The sequence below is a fragment of the Talpa occidentalis genome, unplaced genomic scaffold (genome assembly GCF_014898055.3).
Source record: "Talpa occidentalis isolate TD23 unplaced genomic scaffold, MPIMG_talOcc4v2.1 talOcc4.17, whole genome shotgun sequence".
Taxonomy (NCBI): domain Eukaryota; kingdom Metazoa; phylum Chordata; class Mammalia; order Eulipotyphla; family Talpidae; genus Talpa; species Talpa occidentalis.
Genome location: NW_023601754.1, coordinates 15377454 through 15394105, shown reverse-complemented (window position 1 = coordinate 15394105; position 16652 = coordinate 15377454). Strand labels below are relative to the sequence as shown.

Sequence of the window (16652 nt, the reverse complement as noted above, 5' to 3'; positions counted from 1 at the left end):
ATGTAGTAAACTGTAGAAATCTTATTTATTACAGTTTTTGGTGGGTTTTTACATATGTATATACCCAATCAACTACTACCCAGATCAAGATAGAGAAAAACATAATTGTGCATTGTGTGCATAGCTTTTTTGGAATTTTTTTAAAAAGGAATTTCAAATGCATTGGAGGTTTTGCGACTCAGATAAAAATAAATTAGTATTCTGAACAACCAAAAAAAAAAAAAAAAGATTAAAAAAAAAAAAAAAAAAAAGAGTTCTGATCCCAAAAGGCATACTTTCCTCTTGGCCACTGTGTTTCTGACTCTTGACTCCAGGGTTGGGAATAACCCATGAAAAGCTCTCCTTACAGTGCGTATATTTACTGCATATGGCAATAAATAATCACTATGTTGATGATGATGATGAAAGAGGTGATGATGATGGTTATTCGGGGCCTTGATTAAACAAACAAATAAGACCTGATAGATCTTAGAACCTGGTACAAAAGACATACATTGAATACAAATAACAAGTTATAAATATAAAGGGATGGGACAGATTGCTCTCAGTCATATTGACTGGTAAGGCTTAGACAACATTTCTGCAGTGGTGTTTTACTTCTTGAACTGGTAGAACACAATAAGGATGGGGACTTCAGCAATGTCACAGAGCAGTTATTGAAGATGCATAAAATATTCACCCAAATAGGTATGCAACTCTACACAGCTTTGCTCTAATAAAGCTCGTCACCTGAGAGACTCAATTACATCTGCAGTGGACGCTTCACAAAGAGCATTTAAAAGGCAGCTTCGCCCTTGACTCTTGATTCTGCATGTCAGAAGCACTTAACTCACAAACCTCTGGATTACCACTACATCAGGGCATCTATCTGCTCCTGGGCCAGACCACCCCCTGCCTGATGCTTTGACACTGAAGGCACTTGCATTATCATTATGTTATCACTGAATCAATTGCAGCTTAGAAAGAGGAGCAGGGGACCCTGATAGTTCCAAGTCTCTCTGCTCAGGGAATCACTGCCAAGTGCATCCTCCCACAAAACCTGCAATCTATATTCCATTTTATGACCTGGGATTCAGCTTAATAGATTCATTGTGATTCTGAACTTCTTTGAAGATGCTGGAGGACAGTGTCTTCTTACACTCATTAAGGTGAGGTTCTATCATTGGTGCATAAAACGTATCTGAATATTGTCAGAATTACACTCAAAATTGTGGGATTTCCTTTGGAGCTGACTTAAAAGGACAAAGAGAGCCAGTTGTTGTGCCAGCACTAGCTTGGCTCCATTTCTTTGGTGGAACCACCATGCAAAGCAACTGCTTGGGTTTATAGATCAGCTTATTTTAGAACACACACCTTTAAACATTTCCCATTACAAGATGCTCCAACCCAGGCTTCAAAAACAAAAGATGAGACTCTTCTGCCAGTCATCTGCTTAATGAGAATGGAAATAAGCATCCTCCATATGTGAATCCTCACCTGCCTCACTTCAACTTGAACTTGAGGGGGTTCATTGTGTATGGGTGGCACATAGTGAACTGCTGCTTAGGACAGTGACATCTTTCTTTTCACCCTCTCCATGGCCAAAGAACTAGCAGAGGTCTGGCGCACAGTAGGCTCCTATTCAACCTCAGTAGATGTTCCTCTCGTGACTGACCTACCAAGGAACAGAATGCAAGGCACATCCATGTAGGGGTGAAAGCAGCTGAGAACCAGAGTTTGGTTTGGTTGGACCTGATACAGACCTTTCTATGACTGCAATTTTGCATAATAACAAGTCTACTATTAAGTAGGGGTGATTCATTATGTACTGGAAAAGATATAGCAGAAATCTATGCTACCAGGCTGAGGTCGATCTAACCTACAACCAACAGACAATGCCATTTTTATGAGATTGTCATTGGCCAAAAAAGAATTAGAGAGGTAAGTTTTGTGTGTGGCTTTTCATAGAACCACGTGTCCAAATTTCTAAACCATCTTTACACACTAAAAGACAACACTGGCAAGCCAATGACAGTTAATAAGAAAAAGCAAATTTTGGACAGAATCAATCTTAAATGGAAACAAACTGTAATACTTCCTTTTTATATAGAATTTGCTTGAATGCCACATTTTCATCCATTTTAATATAATTAGCATTTTTATCTATACCCAACAGTAACCTCAAAAGACAAGTGTGACATAACCCAACAGCAATTGCTATCAAAAGTATAGATCTTACTTTATTTTTACCTTCACCTGACACACTTTGGCTGTGTATTGACCACTTAGGAACATTCTTCTGGCCGTAAATCCAATCAATAATTTACTCGTGCAGAACACATAACTGTACATTTTCTGCTCATAGAAACCCGTTGATAATGAGTGCCGATTATAGAGCAGAGAAACAAAGGTGTTCATGCACCCAGCATTACTTCTCAGAGGACTAACCTGAAAATGATCCTTGCCTTGCCTACAAATGAAATATTTTAAATAATGTTTTGATGCCCCAAGTTACCTGACATATTTGTCGATTTTCACAGACGCCGGGAGTGATTAGATTTGGGGGTCAGTTACTTTAAGGTCATCGGGAGACCACACATTTTAATTTCAAATAGAGATGACAAACCTGATAAGCAAAACTTTATAAAATAAAAGGATATGAAATCAACTTACACTACTAGTTGGTATGGGGAAAACTTCTGTATTAAGACCTGTCATCTAAAGGTAGGGAACCTGGTGTTACAAGAGATAATTTTCCTGACAAATAACCTTGATAAGTTAAGGCATCTAAAAAAGATACTGCTATAAATTATCTCAAACCAGGCAGAGCATTTATTTTCAGTGGGGGTGTTAGAGGGGAAGCAGACTTTGGGATCAGGGCTCAAGACATTGATTGCTAAAGGATATGTTCTTAGGGGTTCACAATAGTTCTAGAAAGATCATTACAATATTGTGTGAGATGACAAGACTAGCAGGTGGTGGTCGCAACCACAAAGGGTTAACCTGTAAAGACAAGGAGAGGCCTGGAAGTGTTTTAAAACTCAATTAAAATAAAACCAGTTCCTGTTAGTTTTAGAAATCCAGATTTAAGACTCATTCTGTATTATCTATTCATATGAAAAGGGTACAGCAATTGAATTTTGAATTATGCTAACCCATTTTCTCAGCTATAGAAAATGCTGGCTTCCAGCCCAACGAATACAACAGCCACATGCTCAAGACCCTTAATTATCTAATTAATGCAGTGTCATTTTAGCAATTAGTTCAAATGACCATATGTAACTTTTTCCTTTATAAGACCAGAATTGTAAATATTTTTTAAATACTTGTTATATCATGCCAAATCCTGTACATTAAGGAAATACAACATCAATTAAAACCAGAAAATGACTGGGAAAGATTTCATATAATAATAACTGTAAGTTCACAGGTGTCCCTTAGGTACAGCTAAACCAGACTTACAATGAAGAATTTCCTCCTGGGTGGGTAGATATTGCCAAAGGAAATGACAAGGCATGTTTTGGGTGGTGTTAAAAGAACACATCAATCTAATGAAAACCCTACTAAGTGACAATATCACATGAATGATAACTAGGAAAACCCTTCACAGAAGTTTGTTCTTCCTCCCTGTTTTCTCTCCACTGCTACCATGGGGTTGAATGTTCACTTTAAATTCCTCATACACTCTGTGAACCAGAGAGTCTAGTTATGTCAGAACTTTTTGATTGTGCAGTTAATGTTGTAGAAAAATGTACATATGCTAAAAAGAAATGATTTCTGTGCCATCTGTTTGGTTCTTCCATTTGACAGCCTGTCTCTGAGAGCACCTTTGGACACTGGTCAGAATTCCTTTTTCAGGCGGGCCTAACCGGTTCCTAGGAGGTGTAATTTATTTGGGATCACAGAGGCAATCGATGTTTAATTAATGCTCAGTATTGACTGAAACCCTCTGCTGGTGAAGGGAACAACAAACATGGCCATTGTTTTCAAAGCATGTGAAATCTGGTGGAGAAAGCAATGTGGAGTTTTTGGGTGTCCTAAACTCTGTGCATCATTGACCACTCCCCACATCCTGGCATCTCAGCACGTAGAACTAAAGACGGTGATTTGGAGTGAAATGGTCATGTTTCCCTAAGGCCTGAGTGAGTCTTCAAGGCAGCCTAATTTCAAATATTTTGAACATTACTATGTTTCAGGAATCACTGTAAGGAATTTTAAAATGTTCCCTTACTTCATTACTCACAACTGCCTTGCAAGGTAGATAGTATTTGTCTTCTAAGGAGGTGGAAACGCAAATATTTCTCAGCCTGTTTCTACACCAGTAATGGGATGCACAGGGAGTGTCTCTCAGAGACCACAACTCTCTGATTCCACATCTCAAAGATCAGGATTGTTAGTCTGGCTTATGCTTCTAACTAGAAACACCTTCATGTTCTCACTGTACATGTCTGCCCCTCTCCAGAGGCCCTTCTCCCTCACCAGTCTCAAATGGTGAAGCTTCCTACCCCAAGTTTACATCCCTTTGGGAATAAATACCTGCACTGCCTTGGCAATGCCACACTCTCCCTTATTGTATGGCCATGTGAACTCTGTTCACCCTTCAATTGAGTTGAAAGATATTGTCTTTGAGCATGCCCTGCCTTTGCACTCCTTGCTCCATGTCCCCCAGCCTAAAACATATTTTTGTGACACTCCACTGTAATTTATTTAAGTACTATCTCTTTGACTAAGCTATGAGTTTCTTACCAACAAAGCAAAACCTGCCTTTTTTATCCCTAGTGCTTAATAAAGTAACATCTATAGAGCAGGAGCTTCATAATTATTGCTGAATCGTTACATGGATTTTTAACTGCTCTGAAAAATAGAAACAGAAAGAAAAATAGGATTGAGAATATGGAGTTGCTGACAATATTTAAAAAAAAGCAAGAAAGAAGGATGGAAAAAGGAGGGAGGGAGAAAAGAAAGAATAGGGGAGGGAGAAAAGGAGGAAGAAACCAAAACTTAGAAAAGGACAAAGAAAAAAATGCAGATGAGGTCTGACGTAACCTTACCACAGTGTCTTGTTTTGTAGTGGAGGCTTCAGAAAAGCAAGACACGTCATAAGTAATATTAACAATCAGCAAAGCTATAACAGCATTATAAATGATACTTATTTATGGGGAAGTACCTTCACCATGAAACCTGCTCACCAACAAGCCTTTTGCAGCATGTAACACATGTTCCAGGTGTCAGAGATGCAATTCTGGAAGCCACACCGACTACAAGGCTTTCAGAAAACCACAAAGTTGCATTCATTTTCATTTATTTATAATGTTGATGTATCATATTGATCTTTTCCCAAATTACCCATAGCTGGAAATGAATTTCTTTCACACAGTTCTTAACAGCTACCTACCTACTTACTTATCATCTATCCATCTTACTGATATATTTAGATTGGGTGTATATATAGACAATATCATTGAATGGCGAGAGACTAATCCAGTGGCATGAGACTTATTTTTATATTTAATTGTGAAAAGGCAGAAAAGCATCAGTAACAGCTCAACTGTCTTACGTTAAGGTCAAACAGGATCTAAGTATTTTCTGAAACAGGTGGTCAAAGGATGCATATCCAGCTATATGATAAAGTGTCTCCAAGAACAAAGGCTGTATTTTTATTCCTTTGAAATCTGGACCCATGTGACGAATGTTCTTGTGAAAATATTAATTAGCAAGTCTTGGTGGTTTGGGAGAACTGTGGCCATGAGGGTACAGATGATAGCTAGAAAAAAACATATTTGAATACATTCTGTCAAAGTAAAATCCTCAAACGGAATTACCAATGGCACAAGCCCAAACAAGGTCGCCTGTGCATGTGCTAAATTGAAAGTCATACCAGTGACATTCCCTAGCAACAACCTTTGCGATGCGGCCGTGTCCCCAAGACTGCAGTCAAAGAGAGAGCCGGAGGCCAGCATTCCAGAGCACTGAATTATCCAAAATGGTTTGGTGGAGATGCAGAAGATGAACATGGGTACAGCTAATTCTGTTTACATGATTTAGTAGTGGAAGTCCAGAAAGGTTAAGTAAACTGCCTAAGGTCAGAAAGCTGGGAAGTGGAAGGATTTGAAATTGAACTATAGCTGGTCTGGCTCCAAAATGGGGTATCACAGATGGTGCTGTATGAACGACCTTGGTGAATTTGGGCTTGGGTGAAAAGTGAGTCAGCCAAATGATGCACCAGCAATCATGGAGCCTTTACTCATGGTGACAGGGCTGCAATGCAGGGAACAAATGCTGGAGGCTAAGATCTGAATAAAGTTTTAAAATCTGAACAACCTAATGAAACACTTAACTTTCATTTTACAAAAATAAAATTTATATTTTAAATATATATTTAATTGTATATACATTCATGTACATATACACATATAAATTTGTATGATTTAAATGTATATAATAAATAAAATATATCAGAAATATATCTCTAACATTGGCGATATCACTATCTATAAATCCAGTAAATCTGAAGGACTTTTCCATCCTTCCACCTCCTTGCAAGGAGTTAAATTCCCTAACTGAAGTTGGGTTTGGCCATGTAACTGGCTTTGGCCAAGGAAACGTGAATGAAAGTGATGGTCTGTGTGAAATCTGAGTCTAGCCTTATGAGGCATTTGGAACTAGTAATTTCCACCCTGGGAAGAAAGTACCCTAACTTCCCACTTCACCTGAGCTCTGGGCATGAGATTGGAGCAGGAAGGCCATGGTAGACAACCTCTAGACTAATTCCTAGAGGGTGGTTTGTTATGCAATGAAAGCACAGCAGGAAAAGGGGGTGGGAAGAACAATGGTCGAGTCACATATATGTGAACAGACAGTGGTGTGTGCAAAGGGTAGTTTAGAAGGGCGAACACTGGACGTATTCGTGCCCAGGATGCCCAGGCCAACATTTTTATGTGATCCCTGTTTTAAAGGCTGTGCAGTTTAACCATATGCATGGTTAAAGGGGTTAAAATGGGAAGACATCTGCCTCACAGAGAATAAAGGATACTGGTGCTTTTTCAAGCTCAGTGTCTCCCAGCAAAGAAAATGCACAAAAAGGATAAATAGAAATCATGTCACAGCTCTAATCTGAACTGATAGCTAAGTCTTCGGGGAGAACTTCAATTGTTGGGTATAAACTTTAGACAAAAGAAAGAAAAGCAACCACTTTGTGAGTTCTGGAAAATCATGGAAGCATTATTTGCTGTAGAAGAGTTAGTGAAAGAGAGAGGAGCTGGTATGGGGAGGCCATTTAAAAAATTCCTCAAGATTATGGCGATTACTTCTTCCCTTTCAAATGCAGAGTATATTGAAGTTTCTTTTAAAAATTCATACAGGAGACTCATTCTATGCAACTGTAAGAGGGAAACTGTCAGACAACATTCCCAATTCAATATTATATTGTGCTTCAAGAAAAGATTTCCATATATTCTAGATTAAAAAAAGGCTCATAAATAAATGATAATCCAGTGCATGCTCTGAAAAATGAAAAAATAATTTTGTGTTTGCATTTTACTCCACAGAGTAAAATTTAATCTCTCTTTTAATATAGCATGTTTTATATAAAAAGGTAAAAACATGTAACCTTATGAAAATTGATTTTTCACATGCTTAAAAATGTCCCTCGAAGTATTTATCTAGGCATTTTCCATCCGTGACTATAGAAAGCTATCACAAATTGACAACTTCACCATGTAGGGTTAAAAGTAAATGGAGTTCTTGGGATTTGATGTAATGAAATTTTCCTTCAGAGTGTTAAGAGTAAGCAAGTGCAGACAGTGACTTTAGCGGTGTTGTTCATTATTCAGGTTATGCTTTCAAAACTACATAGTAATGTCAGGCACATGATAGGTGCTTACTAAGTATTTGCCAAATGCTTAACTTAGGGGAAGCAATGGAAACATTCAAAAGCCCAGTGCAAAGCAAAGCTGATGTTAAGAATCTGACCATCTGTGTTTTCTTAGATTGATGCGGAAATCATCTTGATTTTCTGAGCATCTCTCAGTAGCTGAATAGTCTTATTGAGATAGAAGCTTGACAACACACACTCAAAACACTGTGGACACAAGCCTATCACAGTCCTTGGTCCCCAAGACAAATATTTCCTGAACACTCAGCATGATCAGTATTTGAGTAAAAGCCAATCTTCAAGAGTCTAGTAACTCCTTGAAAAAACTGAACAGAAAATGGAAAACAATACAGTTTTGTTATCTATCTGCCTCTCACTGGTAAGGGTGGGACTAACCTAAAGAGGATTTCTCCACCCTGAACTTAAATGAACTTAAATTAACATGTGCAAACCTATGCAAATCTTCCTGCTTTGGCTGGAAGCTTTAAAGGGCAGCTTCTGGAGGCAGCTTTTCTGGCTGGCCTTGAGACTCCTGGGATACTCCCAGGGATGAAACAATCAAAGACAGCTGGAGATGGGACTCTTGCACATTAACTGGCAGCACACAAAAGAGACATATCTCAAGTTGAGGAGCAGGCTCTTGGGAGGCCCTGCCTACAGCCAGAACCTTTAATTCCCACCTTTGAGTATGGGTTGGACCTGTGACAAATTTCTACCCCATAGAATACAGCATAGGTAGTGGGATGACCCCGTGATCACATTGTATTATTTAAAGCTCTACCTTGATGACAGATTTGCTCTAGAGATTCTCCTTGCCATGCGGGTGAAGTAAACTGCCATACTGGGAAAGCCCATGTGGGAGGAACTGTGGATGGTTTGTAGGAACTGAGGGAGGTCTCTAGGAGCTGAGTGTGCCAACAGCCAACAGTCACCAAGAAGCCAAGGCCCTGAGTCATGGAGCTGCAAGAAAATCAAATCTTCTAGAAATCAGTCTATGTGACCTTAGAGATGTGGAGGTGACTGAAAAAGAATTCCTTCCCAGTAGAGCCTCCAGATAAGTATACCATTCCTGACACCTTAATTGCAACCTTGTGAATCTCTAAGCAGAATCTTTAAGCCACAACCAGACTCTCAAAGAAACAAAAAGAATAGATGTGTTACATTAAGTTGTAAACTTTGGGTGGTTTGATGTAGTACAACTGGTAAATGATGTTCAAGTCCTGTAGCGGAGAGTGCACTAGTGGATCAAGAAGAAGCAGATGGTGTCAGAAAGACAAGAAGCAGACGGGCCTGAAAAAAGCCCTGGGTTTGGAGTGCACTGCTGTTTCCTCACTACACAGGTAGATGGTCAACCACAGAAAGAAGCATAAGAAAATGTACTGAAATTATCAAAAAATGAGTGGGGTCAAGAGTATATTGGTAAAAGGAATAACAGGCCGAGGATGGTGGGCTTGGCCATGTAGGCAACAGCGAGTGGCATGGTCAACATTATGGTTTCAGAAGATGCATGATGTGATAGGATAACTTTGAGTAAGGGAAATTAGAGTCACATGGGCAATATCACTATTTCTTCATCAGGCATGATCTCATAGTGGCCATGGCTACGAAGAAGAAAAAGCAAAAATCACCTTGGCATCTGATACCTAATTCAATTGCAAAATATCAGAGCAACTTTTAAGTGAATGTAATGCAATGTGCACACATGACAAAAGAGTTCACATAGGTAATCTATGTATGTCTTAAATAATGGTACACAGAATGACTACCCACATACCTATCGCTCAACTCCAGATATAGAATCTTCTCATACTTCTCCCCCATGCCTTTCCCCATCACTAACATTTTCATCCAGTTTCATATACAGTAAATAGAACTGTCTATTCTTCCATGTTAACTGGAGAATTTTTAATTCCACGTTGTTTTTTGAGATCCCTCTATGTTGATGCAGGTTACAGCAATTCATTCATTTTCACTGCTATCTACTATTCCATTATATTATGTCACTATTTACTTTCCCATTTCATTATGGATGGCCTTTGGGGAGTTTTCAGTTTCTTGTCATCACAAATAATGTGCCAGAACTTTCCCTAGTTCTAAAGAGTTCCTTGATCTCACAGCATGTTCACAGGAGATAAATTACATGGGTAATGTATTACTTTGTGAGGTGATAACAGTATTTTCCAAAATGGCTGTGTTCATTCACAGTCTGATCAGTGATATATGAAATCTCCTGTTATTCCATATCCTTGCCAAAACTGATATTGCTAGACTATTTAAATTTCCAATCTGGGTCATCCCTGGTGGCTTAAGGGCTAAGTCTCAGCGCTACCACAGCTACAGTCTGAGTTTGATCCCAGGCCAGGGAGTTAACCCACATATGGTGCAGCAGACCTCTCCTGTCTTGCCCGCTGCTCCCCTCAGCAGTGTATTTCAGTACATCTGCCTGTTATGCTCCCCACTCTTTCTCAGGTGAATCCCCTCATGCCCCCAACAACTATGGCCTACACCCCAGTTTTCTATGCATAAATAAATCTTTAAAAAATAAATAAAATGCATTTCCTATCTGGTCAGCACAATACAATTTCTCATTTTTTTACTGCAACATCTCACACGTAATTGTGCATGTTCTCATCTGATCCTCTTAGTAGGACATACAGAATCATAAGACAGGTACCACCCTTTCAATCTATATATCAAGTTGAAAAAAGAAGACATAAACCACTGGAAAGTTGCTAGTGAAGTTAAAGCATAATGCATCCAATGAATACATATACTTCAGTGCTCCAAGTTCGCACGATTAACCATGGTTCCCAAGTCAACTGGTAGTATGACCTTGAGCAAGTCACTTTCTTTTTAAAGTTATAACTGGCACATGAAAATATATAAAATACACACATTTAAAATAAATTGGCACACAAAGAAAAATATCGCCTGTGTTCACAGCATTTAAAGTTGCCACTGTTGCCTTCTATCTCATTGTGTGTTCAGAATTATAGCTTTCTCTTCTACTTTAAATATATACAGCTTTCCCAGCCCACTTAGACACAAAGAAAGGATCAATATTTCACTTCAACCATAGACCTCAATTCTAAATTTAAAAATCACAGGGCACATGAATGAGCCCTCTAGTCAATGCTCTCTCTTCAACATTGCATACTGTTTGCCTTGACAAAGGGTGTCTTTTAACTTTCTGTTCCTTCTGCCTAAAACACTTGTCCTCTGGCTCTTTATATTACTGGATCCTTCTCCTCTCTGAAGCCACAATTTCTGTATCACTTGTCTCCCCTTTCTAGACTCAGCTCCCCCTTCATCCCAGACCCTTCTCTCTTCCACAGGAATCTGTTGTTTGTTCCTGAAGATGGGTCACCACAGCAATATATTTTATCTAGTGGTTTACTTATTTCTTACCTGGCTCCTCCTCCCCACTCAGAATATTAGCTGTGAGGGGAGGGCCCCAGTTTGTCTGGGAGGTCTCTTTTGTTTCTTAAGTACCTTGAATAATACCTGCTACCTAGCCAGAAGGTGGTATGTAAATAACCATTGTACATGTTCATCAACTACTATATTTCAGAAGGGACTTCATGGTGGAACTAGACATTTATGTGGCTTATATATAAATAACCCCCTTGGGCCCCAGACCCTTAATCCAATGATATTTATCTCCAGCTCACTTGTTTTCCCTGAGTTTGCCTGCATAGTTCAACTTCTAACAATGTAGACAGGACCACACATCTCTCCTGTATTTTCTCCCATTTCTTCTTGACTGTCAACAGTCAATATAAGTCATATGAAAACAAATCAACAAGAGGCCATCTTTTCTTTCTCTCTCTATCCACCGAGTAGTTTCAGAGTTTTATCCTTGCCAATAACCATCCCACGGCAAGGTCTTAAGGATGGAAGCCATTTTTATCCATTTGAAATTCTAAGAGGAAGTTTAAAGAGCTTACGACAAGAGGTACCGATGGATATTTATGATCAAGGGAGGTGATCGGCAAGAAGCAGTAGCCTGTCAATGAGGTCACATCATATTACGAACATGGTTTATTACCAGCTCCCAAAGAGATGCCCTCTCTTTGGTCAATAAGAAAAGGATAAAAGGTTCAAGATAAGGAGGAGGCACTTTATAAATGAAAATGTTCACTAATGAAATTAGTATCGTTATTGCAGGAAGTGCTAATTTTCCTGCTCACTGAGAGTTTAATAAAAATGTTATGTCTACTCCATAACTGTGATTAATCAGTGTGGTATTGAGAAGTGCAGTGATTCTTTTTCAACAAGGCAATTTTCAAAATTTGAAAAGGTGTAAATTTCATGCAAATTGCTTCATAATCATATATGTACAAAACGGAGCTGACAAAATTGCAGTTAGGAAAGGAACCATTAACGTTTAACTTTCCTTTCTTTTTCCCTCCCTTTCCACAACTGCTCCTTAAAAGGTACGCTGCAAATGAGAAAATAAGACCTATGGAAAAGGATACAGATGAATAGCAACAACATGGTGCCAATTTTAAAGAACTCAAACGTGAACGCTGAGTTTGGAGAGTGAAGTGAAATCGGAGATTTGATGAAGTAACACGCTGCTGTCAGGGTATGAAAATACGCACTGCTTTTTATCACAGTAAAGAGAGACCAACAAGCACTTTCCCACTCGTGACTCTTCTCCGTGGTCAGCAGTACAACTTCACTAAGGGAAATCAACAAGTCTCTGTTCACAGGACACCTTTTTAAAAGCCCTTAAGGTCTCTTGCAATTTTAAACAATGGCTTGTAAACCTGAAACCTCCTTAGACAAAAGAAGTCTATTCGGTAACCCCATGTGCCTGCCCCCCCTCCCCCCCCCCCGCCCCTGTGCTTATCAGGGACCTGCACCCCTCCTGTATAACCAACAGGACTGCAAGGCTAATGCCAGGCACCTCCGATCTCACTTTGTCAGGAGTGCACATGAGCACCATGTGGGTAAATCCAGAGCAGGTTATTCATCTGTTTACATAGCTAAGAGCAGGATAATGAGACCTCAAGTGTAAATGTGACAGTGTTAACATTGTTAGACCGTTGGACAGATGGCCCTTAAAACTTTAAAGACACCAGCAGAAAACCGACCTAAGAATACCCTTGCATGGGGCCTCCCCAGTGGTGCAGCGGGTGAACGCAGTGCTGTGCAGCTGTCCGGAGCCTCTGCAGCACAGGTTTGATTCCCGCCCGGCCAGGGAGATACCCACATGGTGTGGCAGACCTCTCCTTTCTCACCCACTGTTTCCCTCAGCAGTGTGTTCGGTCCGTCTGCCTGTTCTTCTCCCTGCTCTATCTCTGGTGAATTATCTCACACTTCCTCATCTCTGACCTGAACCCCAGCTTTTGTATAAATATATAAAATCTTAAAAAGAAAAAAAAGAATACCCTTGCAGACACCAGCATCAATATTGTGACATGCAACTCACAGCTGGAGGTTTCTGGAGTTTGAGAAGTCTGGGCCTCTTGTTTTTTATATGTAACTTAGAAAGCAGTGCTTAGCAATTTCTGCGTAGTAACTCACAGCAATGCTAGATGGTCTAAATATTGCCACAGTTCCTTGCAGTGGGCGATTTTTTTTTTTTTTTCCGAGTAGGCATTTGGAGGGACTATGTAATGATACTTAGGAACGATTTTCCTCCCTCATCTTCATCCTGTACCTTGTACGTTTTCTAAAATTATGGCCTACTCAAGGCAGTTATTATGCACAGGCGGTGTTCTTCAGAAGGGTTTTTCAGAGGATGATTTTTGGTTAAAGTGGCATCTTTTAGAACCATCTGGTCATGGGCATTAATGTGCACTTTCAAATTCTGCATGGAGTTTTACGCCAGCATTCTGCCCTGAGAGTTCCAAGGCACTGCTCGTGGAAGAAGTGGGACTCCTGACGCCGTCACCCTTTCTGGCAGTGAAAAGTGAGTGGCTCTGCATTTAACACGGCCATGCATTTTCCATTATATGCTGAGATTAATAAACCTTGCAGAGGCCCGGATGGGCCATGGAAAAACGCGGCAGCAAAGGGGTTCGTCTGTGTCCCATTAGATGCGGGGTGTCTAATAGCTCCCTGTCACTCCAGCCTGGAGATGGGCCCAGTGGGCTAGACCAACCCCACCCTGTGCAGGCTCCGCTGGCTTGTGGGCATGTTGCGGCCAGAGCACTTTCTCCTTTTTTCTCCTGACTCAGTCATAATGGCAGAGTGTGCCCCAGGGGAAGTCTTCCTGGCCAGGAGGGCACAGGCAGTTGGTTCTCCTCTGCCCAAGTTTTGCAGCAAATGACACCCTTTAAAAATACAGCAGTCCGGGATAGCAGGTGAGTTTAAGGATACATCAGAGCAAAGGACTTTTCAGCAGCAAAGGAGAACTGACTCTGGGAGCTAGCAGACTACTTTAATGTGGTGAGGGGGAGACCAGACCCAAATTGCCCCCAGCCCATCACTCCTGCATGTGACCACCACAGGGCATGTGACCACCATCCAGCCTCTCTGCACCTCAGTGTCTTCATGTGAAACCCCAGATGATGTGCTTACCCATGTCCTTCATGGGAGGAACAGCAAAGAATGTGTAGCCTTAGCTGGTGCCTGCCACACAGATTACTGTGACCTTCACTGTGATAACTTGAGGATTTGCTCTTTCTATTATTATGATGATGATGATTGCCATCCATACTGTTACTACTACTCTTCAGAGGCCTAACCCTTCAGATTTCAATTCTCTTAACTGTACACTACAGGGTTATGCCCCTTCCAATAAGGAATAAAATAAGCACCAAAAAACAAGCAACATGTTCTTGGCATGCCAATGGGCCTCAATGAACTGTTTGTCCAGTACCCTCCTGATAGGAATTCCAGGAGAGGCAAGTAAAACTCACTAAAATTTCAGTAAAAGTCCCTGATTTGCTGACTGCACGGCTGAGAACCATATCCCAAGAGGTTCTTGCCTGCAGGAGGGGGAGGCGGGGGACATGGAAACCACAGCTTCTGCCTGCTGCCAGCCAAGCCCACATCTGCCCCAGCTTTGTGGTGACAAAGTGCCGTGATCCTCAGAAACATCCTGTGATGGGATATTTTATAGACAAGGCCAGGGAAGGTCACAGAGTAGCAGCACCAGCCCCAGGGAAGGCAGCTGTGTTTTGGCAGAGCTAAGAAAGCCACAGGACTCTCTCCTGGTTCGATACCACCATGTTTGCTTTTTTCTGAATCACCAAGTAAAGATCAGAGTAAGATCACTGTTAAGGGACTGAGTGCTTGCACCCCCTCAAGATTCACCTTCTGAAGCCCTAACTCCCAGCGTGGGATGTGGGGTTTTGGGAGATGATTAGGTTTATATGAGGCCATGACAGTGGGGCCCCCAAGATGACATTAGCACCCTTATAAGAAGAGGAAAATATCAGAGCCCTTCTCCTCTCTGCCATGTGCAGACACAGGAAGATACCAAATCTGCCTGCAACTTGATTTGGAGCTTGCTAGCTTCCAGACTATTTTTTAGGGCTGTTTTTTAAGACTATGGTGCTTTGTTATGGCAGCCCAGGCAGACCAAGACAAGAACAAGTGTCGTAAATCTGTCCCATGAATGGCAGAAAGATGAAAATGTGATAGTCTCACACACACTTCTGTCCTGAAGAATGGGCCTCAGAACACTTCATGGGGGAGACTCCAACTTCTGTGTGACCCCCCTATGATAAAATTGATGTTTTCGGGCCTAGTGGCACAGTGGTTGAGCGCTGGGCTGCGAAGCTGCCTGCAGCCTCTGCAGCGCCGGTTCAATTCCCAGCAGCCAGAGAGGGTCCCACATGGCACGACAGACCTCTCCTGCCACGACTGCTACTCCCCTCAGCAATGTATTTCATCAGTCTGTCTGTTCTGCTCCCCGCTCTGACTCTGGTGAATTCTCTCACTCCCCCATGCTTCTGACTGTACCCAGTGCTTGTATAAATAAATAAATAAATTAAAAAAAAATTGATGTTTTCCACTTTCCCAAAATAGCCTGCAGAATATGATTGCTTGAGCCTTAGATATGAAGGAAACTGAGGCCAGGGACTAGTGGTTGCTGTGAAAGAAATAACATTCCCCTGCCCCAGATATCTATGTCATAATTCAAAGAATCTGTGACTGTGTTACCTTACATAGCCAAGGCGATTTTGTGGTGATGAGCTGGGAAGGTATGCTGCTTTGTCCATGTGGGGTCTGTGAAATCACAGAGCCTCTAGGAGAAAAAGGCAGTGGCCACATCAGGCAGAAGCGATGTGAGAGCCATGCAGAGTCAGGGAAGAAGACATGACACTATATTTGGAGAAGTAAGAGCAGAGCATGAGCCAAGGAAGGCAGAGTCTCCAGAAACTGGAATTGGCAAGCAAGTGGATTCTCCACTAGAGCTTCCTGAAGAAGAAACTCCCAGAGGCGCCTACAAAAAGAAATTAACACAGTGGGCCTCCCTGGTGGCACAAGGGGTTAAGATACAACCTATGAAGCTGTCCACAGCCACTGTAGCACGAGTTCGATCCCTGGCCAGGGAGCTACCCACGTGGTGCAGCAGACCTCTCCTGTCTCACCCGCTGCTCCCCTCAGCAGTGTATTTCTGTCAGTCTGCCTGTTCTGTTCTCTGCTCTGTCTCTGGTGAATCCTCTCACCCCCCCCCCACATCTCTGGCCTGCACCCCGGCTCTTGTATGTATAAATAAATAAATCTTAAAAAAAAGAAATTAACACAGTACTAGAGTCAGAATTCACACTCAGAACCATCAACTCAGGGTGCTCCAAGTCAAAACCTCGGTGAACTCTTAGTTCTCATAGCTTGAACA

General features: G+C 41.2%; 1 protein-coding gene across 1 annotated transcript in view; it reads right to left on the bottom strand.

Moving 5' to 3' along the window:
* Positions 1 to 259: 259 nt before the first annotated feature.
* The window catches only part of WWOX (WW domain containing oxidoreductase), a 403146-nt gene continuing 386753 nt past the window's right edge, over positions 260 to 16652 (bottom strand). The window contains exon 9 of the mRNA XM_054697016.1: positions 260 to 5743. Within this exon, the coding sequence (XP_054552991.1) occupies positions 5690 to 5743 (54 nt within the window). The 3' untranslated portion in view covers positions 260 to 5689. The remainder of the gene's footprint in view (positions 5744 to 16652) is intronic.